General features: G+C 36.7%; 1 protein-coding gene across 1 annotated transcript; it reads left to right on the top strand.

Annotated features, from left to right (window-relative positions):
• Positions 1-13,252: 13,252 nt before the first annotated feature.
• LOC113307017 (proton pump-interactor 1-like) lies at positions 13,253-17,335 on the top strand. Its single transcript, XM_026555937.1, has 8 exons — positions 13,253-13,406; positions 13,826-14,245; positions 14,510-14,692; positions 14,800-14,979; positions 15,066-15,260; positions 15,947-16,045; positions 16,126-16,632; positions 16,729-17,335. The coding sequence occupies exons 2-8, from the start codon at positions 13,868-13,870 to the stop codon at positions 17,035-17,037; spliced, it is 1,851 nt and encodes a 616-aa protein (XP_026411722.1). The 5' UTR covers positions 13,253-13,406; positions 13,826-13,867; the 3' UTR covers positions 17,038-17,335.
• Positions 17,336-18,645: the final 1,310 nt, after the last annotated feature.

Consider the following 18,645-nt stretch of genomic DNA (forward strand, 5'->3'; position numbering starts at 1 on the left):
AAAAATTACATGACACTTTGCAAGAGGTAGCCCTTTTTGATGCACCCAGTTAAATTCGATGGTTGTCTTTCTTAATATAACCTCCACCTTCTATCCCAACCAACCAAAGAACAAGCTAGTCAAGTTTCGTTCAGTATTCTAAAGTGATTGGCAATCGTAACTTCCTATCAAACACCTTGAAGATCGAGGCCATACATGTATTGGTAGATCGTGCGCGTGCAAATTTCTTATCACTATGTGAATTGTGCTAGAATCAGGGTGCCTAAATATCTAGACTAAGACTCCTAATAAAAATACATATTTGCACAAGAGTCAACATTTCAAGGTAAATGAGCTCCATTTTTATGATTTTTTAATTTTTTTAATTTTTTTGGAATTTTTCAATTTTTTTGGAATTTTTCAATTTTTTCAAAAAGATGGAGTTTTGTTTTCAATTATGGCATATTATCGTGGTATCTACTCTATACCCCCAAACCTAAACTAAACATTGTCCTCAATGTTTCAAAATATGGAAAGAATTAAAATGCAACATATGGAAAGGGACATGCTGAGTAGAGTAAAAGGAGAGAGAATACCCGATTTCGGCGAAAGCAGAATTAAAACTCCGTTATTCAAGGCAAAAATCCAACATATTTCAGCCGAGATCATATTGGATTAGAAAAATATATACAAAAGGAACAAAAGGGTTTTTAAGAAATTTTATCTACTGGATTATATACAAAAAAATTCACCATACACCAAAAGTCGAAAGAGTTGAGGATCAACCCAAAAGAAAAAGTGTAGAGACATAGAAAGTTTCAAAACACTAAAATTGGACTGAAATGAGAGTGAGAGTGAAAAACCGAATGAATCACCCCTAAACCTAAATTGTTCAACAGGTTTACTTTTAAGCACAAAATCTTTTAATTTTAGGGGTTCAGGATTCAAAAGGTCTAACTCATAATGGACTGTTTTAGGGACGGGCAAACATGCAATTTCCAACTGTGGTTCCTTAAAAGTGTTATATTTTGAAACAAAATAGTCCAAGAGGACTTGGGAGGCACACAGTTCCAATCCTAGATTAGGAATTTTCAGAAAAATCGGTTTGACAATATGGGTACAAACCAAATCTAGGTTGGGTGGAAGGCCATCAGATTGTGACTTAGGTAGAAGAATAGGCATATCATTATCAATCAAATCAAAATCTCCTAACTCATCTACACATGTCACATCATGCTCACAATCATCAATCAAATTGGCAAGATCACAATCAGAATTATCAACATCATCAACAGATTTATTCTCGTGTATCGGCACATCAGGGGAAACATCACATGGAATACTAGAAGACATATCATGCATTAAGGTCGGGACAAAGACGCCTAATGTATTTGAACCCAAAGGTTCCATAACATTTTTAGTATAGACATGTTCTTCTAACATAACATCATAATCATCATCATCATCATGATAGAGATTTTGCAATCTAGGATAATTTTCAATCCTAAGGTCGGAGCTATTACAAGAATAAAACTCTAATTCATGGGGGTGACTCATATCATGTGGTGTTGTTCCTGTTTCCCTAACGGATTCCCATTGATGGGTTTTCTCTGCAATCTCGGCTAAAAAATTCCATGCATCATCCACAGATTTATCAATAAACTCACCATTACACATAGACTCAACCATGGTTCGAGATTTAAAGTCTAGTCCCTCATAGAGGATGACGACAAGTCTCCACTTCTCAAATCCATGGTGCGGACATTCGCTCAACAAATCATTAAAACGTTCAAAATAGTGAAAAACAGTTTCCTCATCCAATTGGACAAAACAATTGATACTTTGACGAATAGCGATGGTCCTATGATGTGGAAAGAATTTTTTGAAAAATAGATCTGTGAGTTGGTCCCAAGTGTTGATTGATTGTGGTCTCAAACCGTAAAACCATGTTTTGGCCCTTTCCTTTAAAGAAAATGTAAACAAACGCAATTTCATAGAGTCTTCGGACATATGATCAGGTTGCATAGTCCGACAAATTTGTTCAAACTCTCTTACATGAGTATAGGGGTTCTCAGAATCGAGCCCTCGAAATATATGAAGTATTTGTATCATGCTTGCATTTATTTCAAAAAGGTCATTGGTTTGAGGTAAGACAATACATGATGATGGAATTTTTATTGTGGGATACATGTATTCATGGAGAGCATTAGGTTGGCCCATTTTGAAAAGACACAAAGCCCACTATTTGGTTTTAATGGGTTTTCAAAAATTTGGTTTTTTATGGGAAAATTTTTGGTTTTGATGGGATATATTTGAAAAAGAAAATTTGGTTTAAAAATGGGAGCAAAGGAAAATTTTGGTTTATTGATGGGAGAGATTTTTTTTTTTTTTTTTTTGAAGAAAATAAAATTTGGTTTTTGAATGGGAGCAGGCCCACTATTGGTTTTGTGTTTGTTGTGGCTCAGCTGGTTTGAAAACGTTTGGTGAAACTGAGTCCAAAATCTCGGCCTAGAATTTGGGTACTCGGCCCACTAACGAGTTAACCTAGCGTGATCGGTTACAAGCTCAGCTGGGTTTAAAAACCCAGAATACAAAATACAAGTCCAAATTAAACAAGCTCACAAAAATTAAATACAAGCCCACAAATTAAACAAACAAGCCCACAAAAATTAATTACAAACCCAACAGAAAATAAGAGAAGCCCAAAAATTGGCTTTAATATTACAAGCCCACAATTAAAAATTGGAAGCCCACAATTCGGGTTCTCTTAAATGGGTTACCTTTTAAGCACAGCCCAGCTGCTCTGATATTGTTGCAAAAACCCAGTTGGGCTTTGGTTCTTTTCCTTGGTGGCGTCCCAGCAGAGGAAAAACAGGTTCAGAACAGCAGGTCCAACAGCAAATGAAGTGAAGCAGATGCAGATGCAAATGCTATGCAGTGAAATGCAAAAATAGCTAATAAAACAACGAGAAAAACACAGCACCAATCCCCGGCAGCGGCGCCAAAAACTTGGTGGGCCCGGAGATGTGTAAAATTAAGCGTAATAAAACGGGCCTACAGTAATACCGCAAGTGCACGGTCGTCAGTTGTAGCTCGTGCAAGTACGGGTCGATCCACAGAGATTGGGAGTGTTTGGTAGTTTCTAGCTATTTTGGGTTCTAAATTGCTATTGGGCTTTTGAGTGGTCAATGGGCTTTGAGTACCCTTTAGATCCTTTGGAAATGTACTGGGCTTAGTAAAGTGATCTGGGCTTGTGGTTTCCCTTGACAGTGAGTTACATAACAAATGGAGTAAAGCAATGAAACATGAATAAGATGGTGTTTACAGGGGCAGTGAAAATGGTATTTACAGAGGCAATAAAAATGAAGCAAAGAGAAAGACCAAGGCAGTGAGCCAAGGGCAGGGACAGTGAGCAAATAACCAAAGGCAGTGAAAGAGAAGTAAACAAAGATGAGGTAAAACACTAAAGAACACTAGGGATTTGATTCCACCATCTAACCTATCTAGGCAGTGTTACTTGTGAACTAAAATCTTGTCCCTAATGGACCTAGGTTAAGGTTCAAGCCTGCCTATGGTCCAGGGCTGCATTAGTGGAAGATAATTAGCTTAATTCACTAGCATTACCCCTAGCATTGAGTGTCTGTTTAAGGCACACTCAATCACAGGTGATGTTTGATCCCTAAACTTCATTACTTCCCTACTTCAGTTAAATGTGGATGGTTAAGTCCCTAAATTCTCTAGTTCACCCCTAGCATTGAGTGTCTTCTTACAGCACACTCAATCACAGGTGACTTCGATCACCAAGAACACTAACATCCTAATTCAGTTATACCTACAAGAGTGTTCACTAAGATTTTGCTACCCAACAAGGTCTTCAGGCTTCATCTAAGCCCCAACTGATGATCTAGAACATGTTGACAGTAATTGATGACATGATAAACATAAAGAGTAATTGAAATTGCAAGTGGAACATGAACATAAAACAAAGCATCAAATTGAACTAAAACATTAACAGAAATTATGACCCTTGAGGCACTGGCTAGTCCAGTCCTCTTGGGTGACACCGGCTATTCCAGCATGAAAATTACACACACCACAGTCCCCTTTTTATACCCAATTTACATTTTAGGGTTCTTACACCCAATTCCCAAATTTACCCAATTGAACAGTAAAATTAGGTATATGATTTTACCTAATGTAATGGGTCTAATTCGAACCCACATCCCTATTCTAGCTCCTCCATGCCTTCCTAACAGAAAATTAGGGTTTTCTATAAATATCCCCAAAAATTGAGAAATTAGGGTTTTTTGAAAGTTGAGAAATCTCACCTAATTCTCTGAATTTTTCTTCGACCCATGCTTTATCTTCTTCTTTTGCTCCCTGTTCCGCTGTCAATTGCCGTGTCTAGCTTGAATTGCTTCATCAACTCCACACCCTAGGGTTCAGTGGCGTGAGTGTGGGTTTGATGAAATAATTTTGGCTAGGTGAATAGGTTTTGCAGTATGGGATGATGGGTTTACTGAATTGGAGGTGGTTAGGTGGTTATGGCAGAGGTATGGTGGCGGAATGGATGTTGCAGTTGCAGCTCTGCAACTGTCGGGTGGAGGAGAAGAAGAAAGAAAGAGGAGAAGAATGGATTGGGGTGCGTTTGTTTTGGGTATAGGGTATTTGGTACTCGGGTGTTGAGCGGCTTCATCAAATTTTGATGTTTTGTGACTCTGAGCTGCGGGATGCGAAGATGGTTGGTAGATCTAACGGTGAGATGAGAGATGAATCGATGCAACCGTTGGATTTTGAAACACAACGAAGTCAACGGTGTTAGATGATGTTAGGTACTGTAGTGTTAAGCGGAAGTATCGAGATTTGATGCGCAGGCAAAGGAGCGACCGTAGGATCTAAATGTGATCTAATCTGAAGGCTTGGAATTTAGGCACTATGGTGTTTTGCAGGGACTTCAGATTTTGATGCACGATGAAGAAGCGACCATTGGATGATGAGATGGATCCAATCTAACGGCTGATAATGGAGGCGGGTATGGATATAGAAAATGGGTTTGGGTAAGGGTTTTGGGCCTTGGGTATGCCAAGCCCATATCTTCTTTAAGAACAATTCTTCCTTCTTGAGCCCATTCCTAGCTTTTTGGACGTGCGCTCCATTCTTTGCGGCTTCCTTGCGTAATTTCTTCCGGCTTTTCACTACTTTTCTGCTCTTTTTCGCTCCGCGACTCATCCGAACTTTATTTATTACCTAAAAATGCAAAATTAATTAATAAAAATATTTATTCTTGAAAACAATGAAAATACAGAATATGGGATAAAATGTAGAATTAATGCATAAAAGATGAGTTAAATGCAAACAAAAAGGGATAAATATATACAATATTTGGCACTCATCAAATACCCCCAAACCTGAATTTTACTTGTCCTCAAGTAAAACAAAACTAAGGAAATCCTAACTATACCACTGTCGCTGGTCTCTCGAATGCATTTAGCGTATGCACTAAGCCTTTTAAACCACTAAGTGTCCCTAGTGGACGAGTGAAGTCTCGTGAAGGTTTTCTTAGAACGTACCTACAAAGTTCTAGGTCAAAATATAAGCTCATATTCCATCAAATGTGACATGTGCAAGTCAGTTTAAGCTCACAGCAAAATGGAGATGTCAATCTAGCTATCAAAGGCACAATCCTAGCACTGATAACAAAAAAAGACATGTGATAAGAGTGTAAAGTGTATCTACACATGTGTAAAGAAAGATCTGAAGTTATGACTACTAATCACCAAGAGATAGTTTCTCAGGCTAAGAACCAAGGTCGAAATCTAGCTAGCTGTCCGGACTTTACGAGAATTGTGAATGAGTTGGAGGTATTTCACAATTGCTCGCGTTGTACATCAATGGCATACACCCTCCTTGCTTATTACAATGAAACAACAAAAGATGACTATTTACATGACTCTTATTTACATTTACTACTCTCTTTTTATTTTTGGAACAAGAGAGGATGGAATTGATAAATACTTGATTTTTTTTTTTTTTTTTTTTTTTTTTTTTTTTTTTTTTTTTTTTTTTTTTTTTTTTTTTTTTTTTTTTTTTTTTTTTTTTTTTTTTTTTTTTTTTTTTTTTTTTTTTTTTTTTTTTTTTTTTTTTTTTGAACAAGGAAACACTTTTGATACATATACAAAAGGAAACAAAAGATTACATGACACTTTGCAAGAGGTAGCCCTTTTTGATGCACCCAGTTAAATTCGATGGTTGTCTTTCTTAATGTAACCTCCACCTTCTATCCCAACCAACCAAAGAACAAGCTAGTCAAGTTTCGTTCAGTATTCTAAAGTGATTGGCAATCGTAACTTCCTATCAAACACCTTGAAGATCGAGGCCATACATGTATTGGTAGATCGTGCGCGTGCAAATTTCTTATCACTATGTGAATTGTGCTAGAATCAGGGTGCCTAAATATCTAGACTAAGACTCCTAATAAAAATACATATTTGCACAAGAGTCAACATTTCAAGGTAAATGAGCTCCATTTTTATGATTTTTCTAATTTTTTAATTTTTTTAGAATTTTGATTTTTCAATTTTTTTTGGAATTTTTCAATTTTTTCAAAAAGATGGAGTTTTGTTTTCAATTATGGCAAATTATCATGGTATCTACTCTATACCCCCAAACATAAACTAAACATTGTCCTCAATGTTTCAAAATATGGAAAGAATTATAAAACAATATATGAAGAGGAACATGCTGAGTAGAGTAAAAGGAGAGAGAATACCCGATTGTACGGCGAAAGCAGAATTAAAACTCCGTTATTCAAGGCAAAAATCCAACATATTTCAGCCGAGATCATATTGGATTAGCAAAATATATACAAAAGGAACAAAAGGGTTTTTTAAAAGAAAATTTTATCTACTGGATTATATACAAAAATTCACCATACACTAACAATCTAAAGAGTTGAGGATCAACCCAGAAGAAAAAGTGTAAAGACATAGAAAGTTTCAAAACACTAAAATTGGACTGAAATGAGAGAAAAATAATTTTTTTTTTTTTTTTTAGAAAAAGAAAATAAAATTTGGTTTTTGAATTGGGAGCACGCCCACTGTTGTCCTCTAATGGAATGGAAGGAAGGCTGCAGCCCACGAAACACTAAGTTTTAATTTTGAAAGTTTAATTTGGCCCAGTTGGTTAAGGCCCGACGTTTGTTTTAAAACTTTGGTTTCGAGGTCCACTCTTGAGTGGAAGCAAGCCCACAATCGGTTACAAGCTCAGCTGGGTTTAAACCCAGAGTCCAAAATACAAGTCCAATGAAAGAATTTAAACAAGCCCACAAATTAAACAAACAAGCCCACAAATAAATTATTACAAACCCAACAGAAAATAAGAGAAGCCCAAAAATTGGCTTTAATATTACAAGCCCACAATTAAAAATTGGAAGCCCACAATTCGGGTTCTCTTAAATGGGTTACCTTTTAAGCACAGCCCAGCTGCTCTGATATTGTTGCAAAAACCCAGTTGGGCTTTGGTTCTTTTCCTTGGTGGCGTCCCAGCAGAGGAAAAACAGGTTCAGAACAGCAGGTCCAACAGCAAATGAAGTGAAGCAGATGCAGATGCAAATGCTATGCAGTGAAATGCAAAAATAGCTAATAAAACTACAAGAAAAACACAGCACCAATCCCCGGCAGCGGCGCCAAAAACTTGGTGGGCCCGGAGATGTGTGTAAAATTGAAGCGAAATGAAACGGGCCTACAGTAATACCGCAAGTGCACGGTCGTCAGTTGTAGCTCGTGCAAGTACGGGTCGATCCACAGAGATTGGGAGTGTTTTGTAGTTTCTAGCTATTTTGGGTTCTAAATTTTGCTATTGGGCTATGAATAATCAATGGGCTTTTGAGTGCTAATGGGTTATGAATACCCTTGGAATGAGTTGGGCCTAATGGGTTTGTTTTGGTCTTCTGGTGAGCTCAAGTTGTGCTCTGGGCTTTTGGTTAAGTTCAGTGGACTGATGGGCTTTTGCTTGGCAGCAGGCTTGGCAGCAACAACAGCAGCAGAAGCAACACAGAGAAGGCACCAGCAGCAGCACAAGGCAAAGAAAGCAATGCAGCAGTGCAAAGGGCAAGTGCACAGCAGCTGCACAAGCAGTGGAAGTAGTAGCAGCAGCAGAACAAGAAGAGATGGCAGTGCAAGTAGTGGTGGCACTAAGCCAAGGTAACAGTGGCAATGAGGCAATATAGCAAAGGCAGTGCAGTAAATAAAACAAGACAATGAAGACAATGAAGAAACTAAACAACAACAATCAGAGAACAGTGCAAGTGAACCAAGGCCTAAGCCAAGGGCAGGGGAGATGGTGAAACTGAAATGGTGACAATGCAAGGCCAAGGGAAGAATACAGGCATACAAATAGAATGGGAAGAGAATTAGCTTGCTATGAGCACTAATTTCTCCCAATGCTCAATCAACACAATGCATCCTAAGCATACAAAAAATGGAATGGCAATATAATCAGCTTGCTCAACTGATGTGCTCCTAGCATTGACTGTCTTTTGACAGTACAATCAATCTTAAGCACAGTTGAGCACTGATTTCTTCCACTACTCAATCAATTCAGTGCTCTGAAAGCTCTAACCTAGCATATCATCACTTCCTGACAAAGAATTGAAACAACAGTTGAGCATTTAAACTAACAAAGGCACATTAAACAGAGTAAACACTAACATGATTAACATTAACAGGAACAACTTAGGATGGCAAAACAGGAACAACACATGTAAACAACACACATTAACAGGAACATCACAACATTTAACAGAACACATGATTAAACAGGAGCACAAATTCTAACAGAACAATTTTAACAGAACAATTTTAACAGAACTTGAAAGTCCTGGACACTGGCTAGTCCAGCATGACTTTACAACAACACCCACAATTCCCTTTTATACCCAATACATCAAATTAGGGTTATCACCCATTTTCCCAAAATTGAAAACAGTACATAATTAGGGTCTGTGAAAAGTTAACCCTTACCCTGAAATTGTCTCCTCTGTCGAACCCATCTCTCTTATGCGTCTCTGATGCTCTTCCTCAGCTCCTATTGTTCCCTACTGATGCCCTAGCTAGCTGTTTTACAAACTCCACACCCTAGGGCTTCACGGGATGTGAAATGGGCAAAACATCTAGCCTAGAGAGATGGTGGTGGCAGTGATGGAACTGGTGGTGACGCTCTGATTTGGTCGGGAGAAGGAGGAGCAGCTCTGAAAATTTTGGGAAGAAGGGGAAGAAGGAGGAGAAATCGATAGAATGGGAGAAGGGTCTGTTTGTTTGGGGTGTAGGTGTTCGGTCGCTAGGGTGTGAGGCGGGATCATCTGAAGTTGATGCGCAGCGAGGAGATCCGTTGGATAATCAGTTACTAATTGAATCGAACGGCACGATGTAAACAAGCTCTGAGCGACCGTTGGATTAGGTGATACAACGAAGCTGACGGCTCCAGATGGGGTTAGGTGCTGTAGTGTAAGGCGGAGATATCAAACTTTGATGAACAGCAAGGGAGCAACCGTTGGATTCAACTACCATCTAATCTGAAGGCTTGGAATTTCAGCGCTGTGGTGCTTGGCAGAGACTTCAGATTTTGATGCTCTATGAAGGAGCGACCATCGGATGATGAGATGGATCCAATCTAACGGCTGATAATGGAGGCGGGTATGGATATAGAAAATGGGTTTGGGTAAGGGTTTTGGGCCTTGGGTATGCCAAGCCCATATCTTCTTTAAGAACAATTCTTCCTTCTTGAGCCCATTCCTAGCTTTTTGGACGTGCGCTCCATTCTTTGCGTCTTCCTTGCGTAATTTCTTCCGGCTTTTCACTACTTTTCTGCTCTTTTCCGCTCTGCTATTCATCCAAACTTTATTTATTACCTAAAAATGCAAAATTAAGTAAGAAAAATATTTATTCTTGAAAACAATGAAAATAAAGAATATGGGATAAAATGTAGAATTACTGCACAAAAGATGAGTTAAATGCCAACAAAAAGGGATAAATATATACATTATTTGGCACTCATCAATATCACCTCTGAATATCGTACGATTACACTGCGATCATATCTAACCGTCAGATTATTCTCGATATGCCATGTTTTTAAGATTTCGTTTTTACTCGTCATGTCGTTCTCGAGATGTGATGGCCTCAAGATTTTATTTTAACTCGGGGGACATAGAGATGGACACTTTATGATAGTATTATTAGTTTAACATAATGCAAAGGTTGATTCATTATTCATTTACATTCCATTTTGATCTCACCGTGATTTTCTCATTAACTCCTTCATTTGTTTTGAAGATATTACTATTCCATATGAAGTTTCATTTTGTGATGGTATTAGTACTGCAAGAAACAAGAAAAAAAATGTCATCAAGAACAATAATGATGATGAATCGATGATATTCTCAATTGAATCAGTTGTTGAGTTAGTTAATCATCATTATTATGTTAACGAACAAATGAGGACTATCATGGGATTACAAGATCATTATACGGCTCAAATGGAGGTAATTAATTAACAATGATCTAGTATATATTCAGTTTCATCAAGAGGGTTAAACCAAAAAAATTCTTTTGATGAAGATCTCATGAAAGAGCATATGATAAATTATAATGGACTTTTATTGCAGGCAATGAAAAATCTTGAGTTTAATGATATGGTGTAATTTAATCTTTAACCATTTATCCATTATCGTTCTTTTTTATCCTTACAAATTGTTGCCCCGAGGGAAATTCAAACGTGAAAGAGGTCTCAGAAAAAAAATCCCGACTCCCTTTATCTATATATCCTTTGTACCGAGGCTCTTTCTAGTTGATGACTTAATAGAAATATAAGAATGTTATACAAGATTAAAGCTTCAAGGTATGCTCCTACTGTTTGCCATTTCTTTTCTGCTGATTTTCTTTCATGATTATGATATAGTTTTGCTACGGCTTAAGTTTATTTGACCTAAATATTTTCTTTTGCTACTTTAAAAAGTTTGGAATCCTTTTTAGTGCCTATGTTACCAATTAATAGTGACTGAACTAAATCGTGATATATTATTGGTATAAGGAAACAAAATTTAGGAGAGAACTACTTGTTAATCCCATTATTTTTCCAAAGTAGGATGAAAACTTATTGAGTATTGTGGAGGTTCTTGATGGCACGATTTAAAGATGGTCCACTCATTCCTATCGCGAGTTGATAAAAGCACTTTCGTCAAGAGCATTGGTCAATAAGCTATACCCCTTTACCAATTCTATATTTTCCTTATCCTTAAAGGCTCATGTCGCAAAGTGGATACTCTCCTCAACAAGTTTTAATAGGTAAATCTTTCTATCATAAGGATAAACAAATTAGAACCCTGTCTTGAGATAACATATGCAAACCTAAAGATAAATGTGGTATGAAATTTGGGAAAGATGAAATTAATAATCTTGTTACGTTAGCTAAAAATGCTTGGAGACTTGCCTAAACACCTGGATTATTTAACCGCTTAGGTTCTTAAAGCCAATTTTTTTCTAACCGTGATTCTTAAATGCTAAATATCTTCAAAATGCTATTAAGGGAAAATAATAATAATTAAACCTTTCATCTCTTGGATTGCAGGAGATTGTTTTTTCATAGGCTGTTGTGATAAATGGGCTCTAGAGTTAGGAAGAACTATTTTAATCTCAACCCTACTCCAAATCTTTGTTGGAAAGTGGGTACCCGAGGATGAAAAATCAGAAAACAAAAAAGAATGTTGTAACACCGACTTCAAGGCCTTGCGATTCTATTCAGAAAATATTTTGACCCTTACCAAATAATCTGGGAGTACAACCGGTCAACGAAATAATGCTTTTCGGGATAATGAAGTCCTAACAACGTTATTGGATTTAAGGGTTGTACTCCCTTGACCCAACCAATAACACATAATAATTAGATTCTTATGATGGTTAGAGAGAAAATAAATCAAAGATTTATGATGTGTCGAAGTGGGAGAAAGCCTTCTCAATTTAGAGGGTTTCATGTCTATTGGAGATATCTCTTCATCTCCAACAAACTCCTTCAAGAGACATCCATTAATGGTGTCTCATGAAGAAACGCCATATGGGAAGAGACGCGTTTGTAGAACAATATGAAAAACCGAATTAGGTTTTCAAATTCAAAGCCAGAAAAAATTAGGTTATCAAACATAGCCATTGAGGCTGCCGCCACCCTGGATCCCCCGTTCGTAGCGGCAAAAATTATGAAAATATCCTAACAACCTTATCCTTTTAAGTTGCTAACTTAACTGAGCCAAATACTCGAGCCTGGGATCTAGTTAAATCAGAACTTATTTGCTCGTGAGAAGATAATTCTGATCGCATCAAGCCAGATCCCTATTCGTGACATGAGGACTTGGGATCCTTCTAAGTATTGTACGAGTTACCCCCCATAGTTTTTTATTTATTTATGGAAAGGTTAACTTATATTACCTCCTACAGTTTTTTATAAGCTCATTTTTTTCAAAATACATTGGAAATCACACTAGATTTTAAAACTCTTACCTGAAATTGGGATGACATGTGCCGAAAATATTTTAAACGAGTTTTTTTTGCAATGTAGTCCGTCGCAGAATTATATTTTCTGTTTATATACGTTACCTGAGCCAGCCACCATCTTATATGGTATTTTTGGCATTCCAAAAAGAACCTTTGCATGACTTGTTAAGTACCCCACAATTGTCTAAGTGAAATTGTACCTCAACCTATGAATATGTCTTTAGAGAATCCAGTTTGGAAGATAAGATCCCCGGCAGAGACCAAATTTTCATTTGAAAATGCGCTAATAATGCTATACTTGTTAGATCCTCAACAGAAAACATCAACTAAAGCTATACATCCCATAAAAAAAAAAAAAACCCATCCAAAAAAAACAAAAGCTATACATGAAAACTATTTCATTTATCCAAATCTGGTATCCGATAACTACATGTGTCTCATTGCATAATCAAGAAGAATACAAAAAATCCCCTCGTTATCATCGAACTAATGTGCCAAAATTGACAGTTCTGTGAAAAGGGAACTATACATAAACCCTCTTCAATGTACACGTTTTCTTTTGAGTTTTTACCTAAAATTTTGTCAGCCATTTAACTGGGTCCCACATAATTTATCCTCTTCCTAAATTAGTTATATTTTCCTCTCTCTTTCTTTAATAAGGGGGCCTGTAATGTAGATTCAATTAGTCAAATACCCGTTTCTCGTTTCTACTTCTTGCAAAAAAAAATATCTATTTGTTCTATTTTTACTTTACCCCTCAAGGTCCTGTTATAAACTCTTATTCTCTCTCTCTTGTTATTTTTGTAGTATCTTTTTCTTTTCTGTCGATCTGATCTATTTTTCCTTCTTCTCCAAAGATTGACTGCTTGGGTCTTCGATTTCAAGGTAAGGGATTATAGAGATCTTGAAAACCTTCATTTTCAATTGCTGTGATTCTTTACAAGTATATCATTTTTGGATCTGTACATGGATATTTTTTGATAGGTTTTTCATCCTAGTTATTTTAAAGATTGGATGTTGTTGAGTTAAAGGTAGTTTTTCATTTCAATTGATTATTGATAAGAATCCCGTGTGCTTTATGTAAGTTTTTTGATTATTCTATGAGAATTCTCTGAAAGTTTTGATACCGCTCCTTGCATGTTAGGTTTTATAGTGCTTAGAGAAATTCTAGTTAGAATGGGTTTATCTTGTAAGGTTATTTTATTGTTCTTGATAGGTGAAGGTTTTTCTTTTCATCAGCCAATCTGATAAAAAAAGGTTGTTAGGGAAGAACTAATCTTGTTATACTCGGTGTTATGAATCAGGATCGGAGATTGCAGTAGTCTATTTCTGAAATCTAAGTTTTTATGGGTGTTGAAATCATGGGAGGAGATGTAGCTCATGTTCATGCTAAGGAAGTAACTGAAGGAGAAAAGAAAACTCTTGTGCATGAGAAAGAAAACGGAAAGCTGAAACAGGGACCAGTACTTGATGAGCCGATTAAATTTGGTTCTCATGGAAATGATGTACCTGTGAAAGAAGAAGCACCGGTTAAAGATACCAACTTGCCAAAGGATGTTGTTGATGAATGGCCTGAAAATAAGCAAATTCATTATTTCTATTTCCCAAGAGTTCGGCCTTTGGATGACCCAAAACTGAAAATGAAAATTGATCAAGCTGAAAAAGAGCTACGTAGGAAGAATGATGCACGTTTTCAGATATTGGAAGCGATTAAGGCGAAAAGAGTATGTTTTAAATGCATCTACTGATTCTGATATTTCATTTATCGTTAAAATTATAAAATTTACATCTTGCTCATTAATTGTATGTAATTGTTTGATTTAATTTACCACACACAAATCGGCGTGCAACGGTTAGAAAGCATTGATTTAGTGATATATTCCGTTAATGATATTGAATTAACTTTGCTTGAGTTTTCGATATGACCAGGGGTAGATTAGGCATACTAAAACTTACAGATTTCAATCTCATTATGTTTCTTGTTGCAGACCGAACGTGCGGATGTGTTTTCACAATTGAAGCCTTTAATCGGTGAGAACCAAAAGTATAGGGAAATTGTTGATCAGAAGAGGAATGAAATGAAACCTTTACATGAGGCTCTGGGACAGTTTCGCACAAACCGCGAAAGGGGTACTGGTTTATGCTCGTCAGAACAAGAGCTTAATGATGCTGTAAGCTTCATGCAACTGAGTTGTGTTAGGATGACTGCCTTCTGTTTTACCGACTTCACTTCTTTAGTATTTCTAGCTTGTTCATTGATAATTACCTCTGAATACAGATTCGCAAGTTGAATTATCAGATCCAACATGAGAGCAACACATTGGCCGTGGAGAAAAAAATACTAAAGGAAATTAAAGTACTTGAAGGGTCAAGGGACAAGGTTATTGCTAATGCTGTTATGACAGCCAAGATTCAGGATTCGTTAGGTCAGAAGGATGCTATTCAGGACCAAGTCAAAGTAAGTCAGTGATTTATTTTTCTGGACTTTATTTTTCTGACTTTCCGATGTTGGATGTTAATTAGTGCATGTATTTTCCACTATAGCTTATTGGTGGTGACTTGGACGGAGTAAAAAAAGAGAGACAAGCCGTTACAGCAAAGATTAAGATATTGGATGATGAGATCAAGGCCATAGATCAAGATATTAAGAAATTACAAGAGGAATTGGATGCTCTCAGCCAGTCAAGAGATAAGCAGTTTGAACATATTCGTGAACTGAGAAATCAGCGTGAAGGAGGGGTATGCTCCTTCCCAATTTGATTATAATCTGTGACATTTTCTTTGGCAAAAATTTGATTCCAATTTTACTTTATGATAGCATTTCTACATTCGATTCAGAGATCTCGAATACTTTATTAAGATAGAATTTTGCATCTCACTTCATTTAGTCCGTTCTGTTCTCTTTTATGTGGTGGATTGCAGTTCATTAAGTGATTCACAGGCATTGTTTCAGTGCTCATGGTTTGATATATGAATACATCTAGATCAGTATACATACCTCTTTCTATAATTGTAAATTAGATTACCATATAAAATGTTTTTCTAGTCTTTACACTGTTTGAGAAATCTGTACTTGTAAGTCCTTGTGATCCTAATTGGGTGCTTAAAGAATTCGTACGCTGATATCTGTTGCTCTTTATTTTTTATTGTTAAATTAACTAGTTGTTTAAGATAGTCTGTGGTATTATTGTTGAAGTGTTTCCAGCATGAGGCTCCTGAAATTAAATAGCACTAACATCCTAAATATCCTGAGTCAAACTTTGAAACAGCTTGTGCTTGAAGTGTTATATTTGATATTTGTAGAGGGTGATAGGATTGTGTTTCTCCAATATAATATAATTATGCTTTGTCATTTCAATATTTTTGATGATCTTTTTTTCATTTTTGAAGTTTGTCTTTGTTTACGGTGTTTTTTGTCAAATCAGAATTCAGCTTTTTACCAAAACCGATCACTCCTGAACAATGCTCGAGGATTTGCTGCAAACAAGGATATAACTGCCCTTGAAGATTTATGTATTACCGAGGTTTGTTGGTCAGACTTTTTCCTTGCAAACTCTATCCAGTTCTTACATGTATCCACATTTTACTTTTGCTGTTCTTTTAGGTTGAGAAATTCATGTCCCGGTGGAGTAGTAGCAAGGCTTTTAGGGATGATTATGAGAAAAGAATCCTGTCTTCACTTGATTCTCGACAATTGAGCAAGGATGGAAGAATCAGAAATCCAGATGAAAAACCTTTGGTTTCAGAACCACCAGCAGCCGTTGAACGCGAGGTATTGAAGCCTGTTGTAAAACGGCCAAAGGAAGAAACTAAGACCCACCCACAGCAAGATAAAACTCATGTTACCAAGGTCCAAAAGGAAGAACTGAAAAAATCAACCGCACCAGTCATCAGTACAAAGATTGAAGACCTAGAAGAGGAGATTTTCTCAATTGGAAAACCACAAAAGGAGCCCGTGAAGGCAATTGATCAAGCAAAACTGAAGGAGATTAAAAGGGAAGAGGAGATTGCCAAAGCTAAGTCAGCTTTAGAGAGAAAGAAGAAGTTGGCAGAGAAAGCAGCAGCTAAAGCAGCTATTCGGGCTCAAAAAGAAGCTGAAAAGAAACTCAAGGTATGAACATTTTAGTCCATCATCTCATTACTAATAGTCGAAGTACTTCTCCAATCTCAGATTTATGGATCATCTTTTTATTTTTTTTATTTGTAGGATCGTGAGAAGAAGTCGAAGAAGAAGATAGGAGTTACTCCAGATTCTGAAGAGCAGTCAGAAGCAGAAAACTTGGGAAGTGTTGAACCTGAAAATGCAAATGTCAGTGTTGAAGCTCCAATCCAAACAAAGACCAAAGAACAAAAGGAAAACACAGTGAGGCCTAGAAACCGGGCCAGAGGTGGTCAGGATTCTCTCCCTAAGGTTATCCTAAAGCGTAAGAAGGCAACACCATACTGGACATGGGCTGCTCCTGCTGCTTTGGTAATTCTTATCCTTTTGGTGCTTGGGTATTACTATCTTCTTTGAAAACAAACACTTCCAGCAAAAACAAAAGACAATTAGAGTGAGATTTATAGAAATGGGAGAGGGTCTAATTTTCGGTTAACGAGTTTATGTCATGTTCTACTTTTTTTAAGTTTTAGAACAGTGAAGACTAATATTTTGTTCTTTTACATCCCGGGTTGTTTATGAACTCGAATAAACTCATAATGTTTCTTGGTAGCCCATAACAGTTGCTGAGATTATGTTTTAATTCGTTTTTAAGACAAAAAAGATACATTAAAGCATGTTGTTTCCTGATTAGATAGAGGTGTGTTTAAGTGAATAGTGACTTTTTTTCTCTTATAATAATTAGTAATTTAATAGTTTGTGAAGTTAATTGAGGCTTGCTTATGATTTGAAAATATAATGTTTACTATAGACCAAAGTGGATATACATATACTTTTTGTGGAAGTAAAAATTTACTTGGTTACTATATACACGCAATGGCTTGTATTTCTTTTATGAATTGGATCTATTTGCTGAAGTTGTTTAGTACGTATACGAGTTCAGGTGGGTAATTGGGATTAAAAGAAGCAATATATATATATATATTTGTAATTGCACTTTGGTGCTGCATTCACCATTTTGCACTATCCCCAATTTTTCACCATTTTGCACTATTCCCAAATTTTCTAGAAAGAAATCATAGGCATCTGGGTTGCACGGACACTACAAAATTTTCAAAAAACTGTAAGTATACAACAAAGTCAAGTGTTTCGATACTAAAAATTAGAAAATGATGCTACATGTGTATAAATTTCAAAAGAAAAAAATGATGTCGTTTGTATACACATCAAAGATCAAGCAATCAATCACTGTTAAACATAAAGCAATCAATCATTGTTAAACATATGACACAATCAAATTGCATTCTTAGAACAACACATGCCCAACTAAGGATATACGTGGTGTCATTTCCAATTACAAAGCACTATTAAAGACCTAAATGATTGATCTAAATGTTCTATTAAAGACCTAAATGATTGATCTAAATGTTCGTCTTTTTTCATCTAGTTAATAATAGTAAAAATGAAGGAAGAAGTTTAAATGAAAATGAGAAAAAAAACGCGTCAAACCCGAGTCATCGGAGTGTCCAAATCAAACGCGTGCAAGACGCGCAAATTAGTGCGTCGGACATGCGTCGTGTCAGTGTCCTACGCGCGTCCCGTGTCCGACGCGAGTCGGATGCGGACACGGTTCAAAAAATGGAGCATCCGTGCAACCCAGATAGGCATCTAAGAAATCGAAATCTTGTCTGACCGAGCAATGGTACAGCCATATTCAAGTACGGGTGGGAAGGTCAGAACTACAGAACTTTCTGTTGCTCTTGATTCAAGCAGTGCCCGTTGTGGGAGATCATTGAGGAGATTAGTGACGGGGAGCATCCAGCATTGCTTGCTAGCATAGCTAGCTACAGTGACAGCTATATTTACATTCCTTTACATACAATTAGAAAGTAACAAGATACAGCCTTGAACTAGATTGTGCTCATCCCATCAAACAACATTAACCATTTAAAGCATTAAGGTTATCTGACACAGAAAGAACCCTGCCAAATTTAGGTGAAAACACCATTGCTTCTGCTAGGATGA

The sequence above is a fragment of the Papaver somniferum genome, chromosome 1, assembly GCF_003573695.1.
Source record: "Papaver somniferum cultivar HN1 chromosome 1, ASM357369v1, whole genome shotgun sequence".
In the NCBI taxonomy this organism is placed as follows: domain Eukaryota; kingdom Viridiplantae; phylum Streptophyta; class Magnoliopsida; order Ranunculales; family Papaveraceae; genus Papaver; species Papaver somniferum.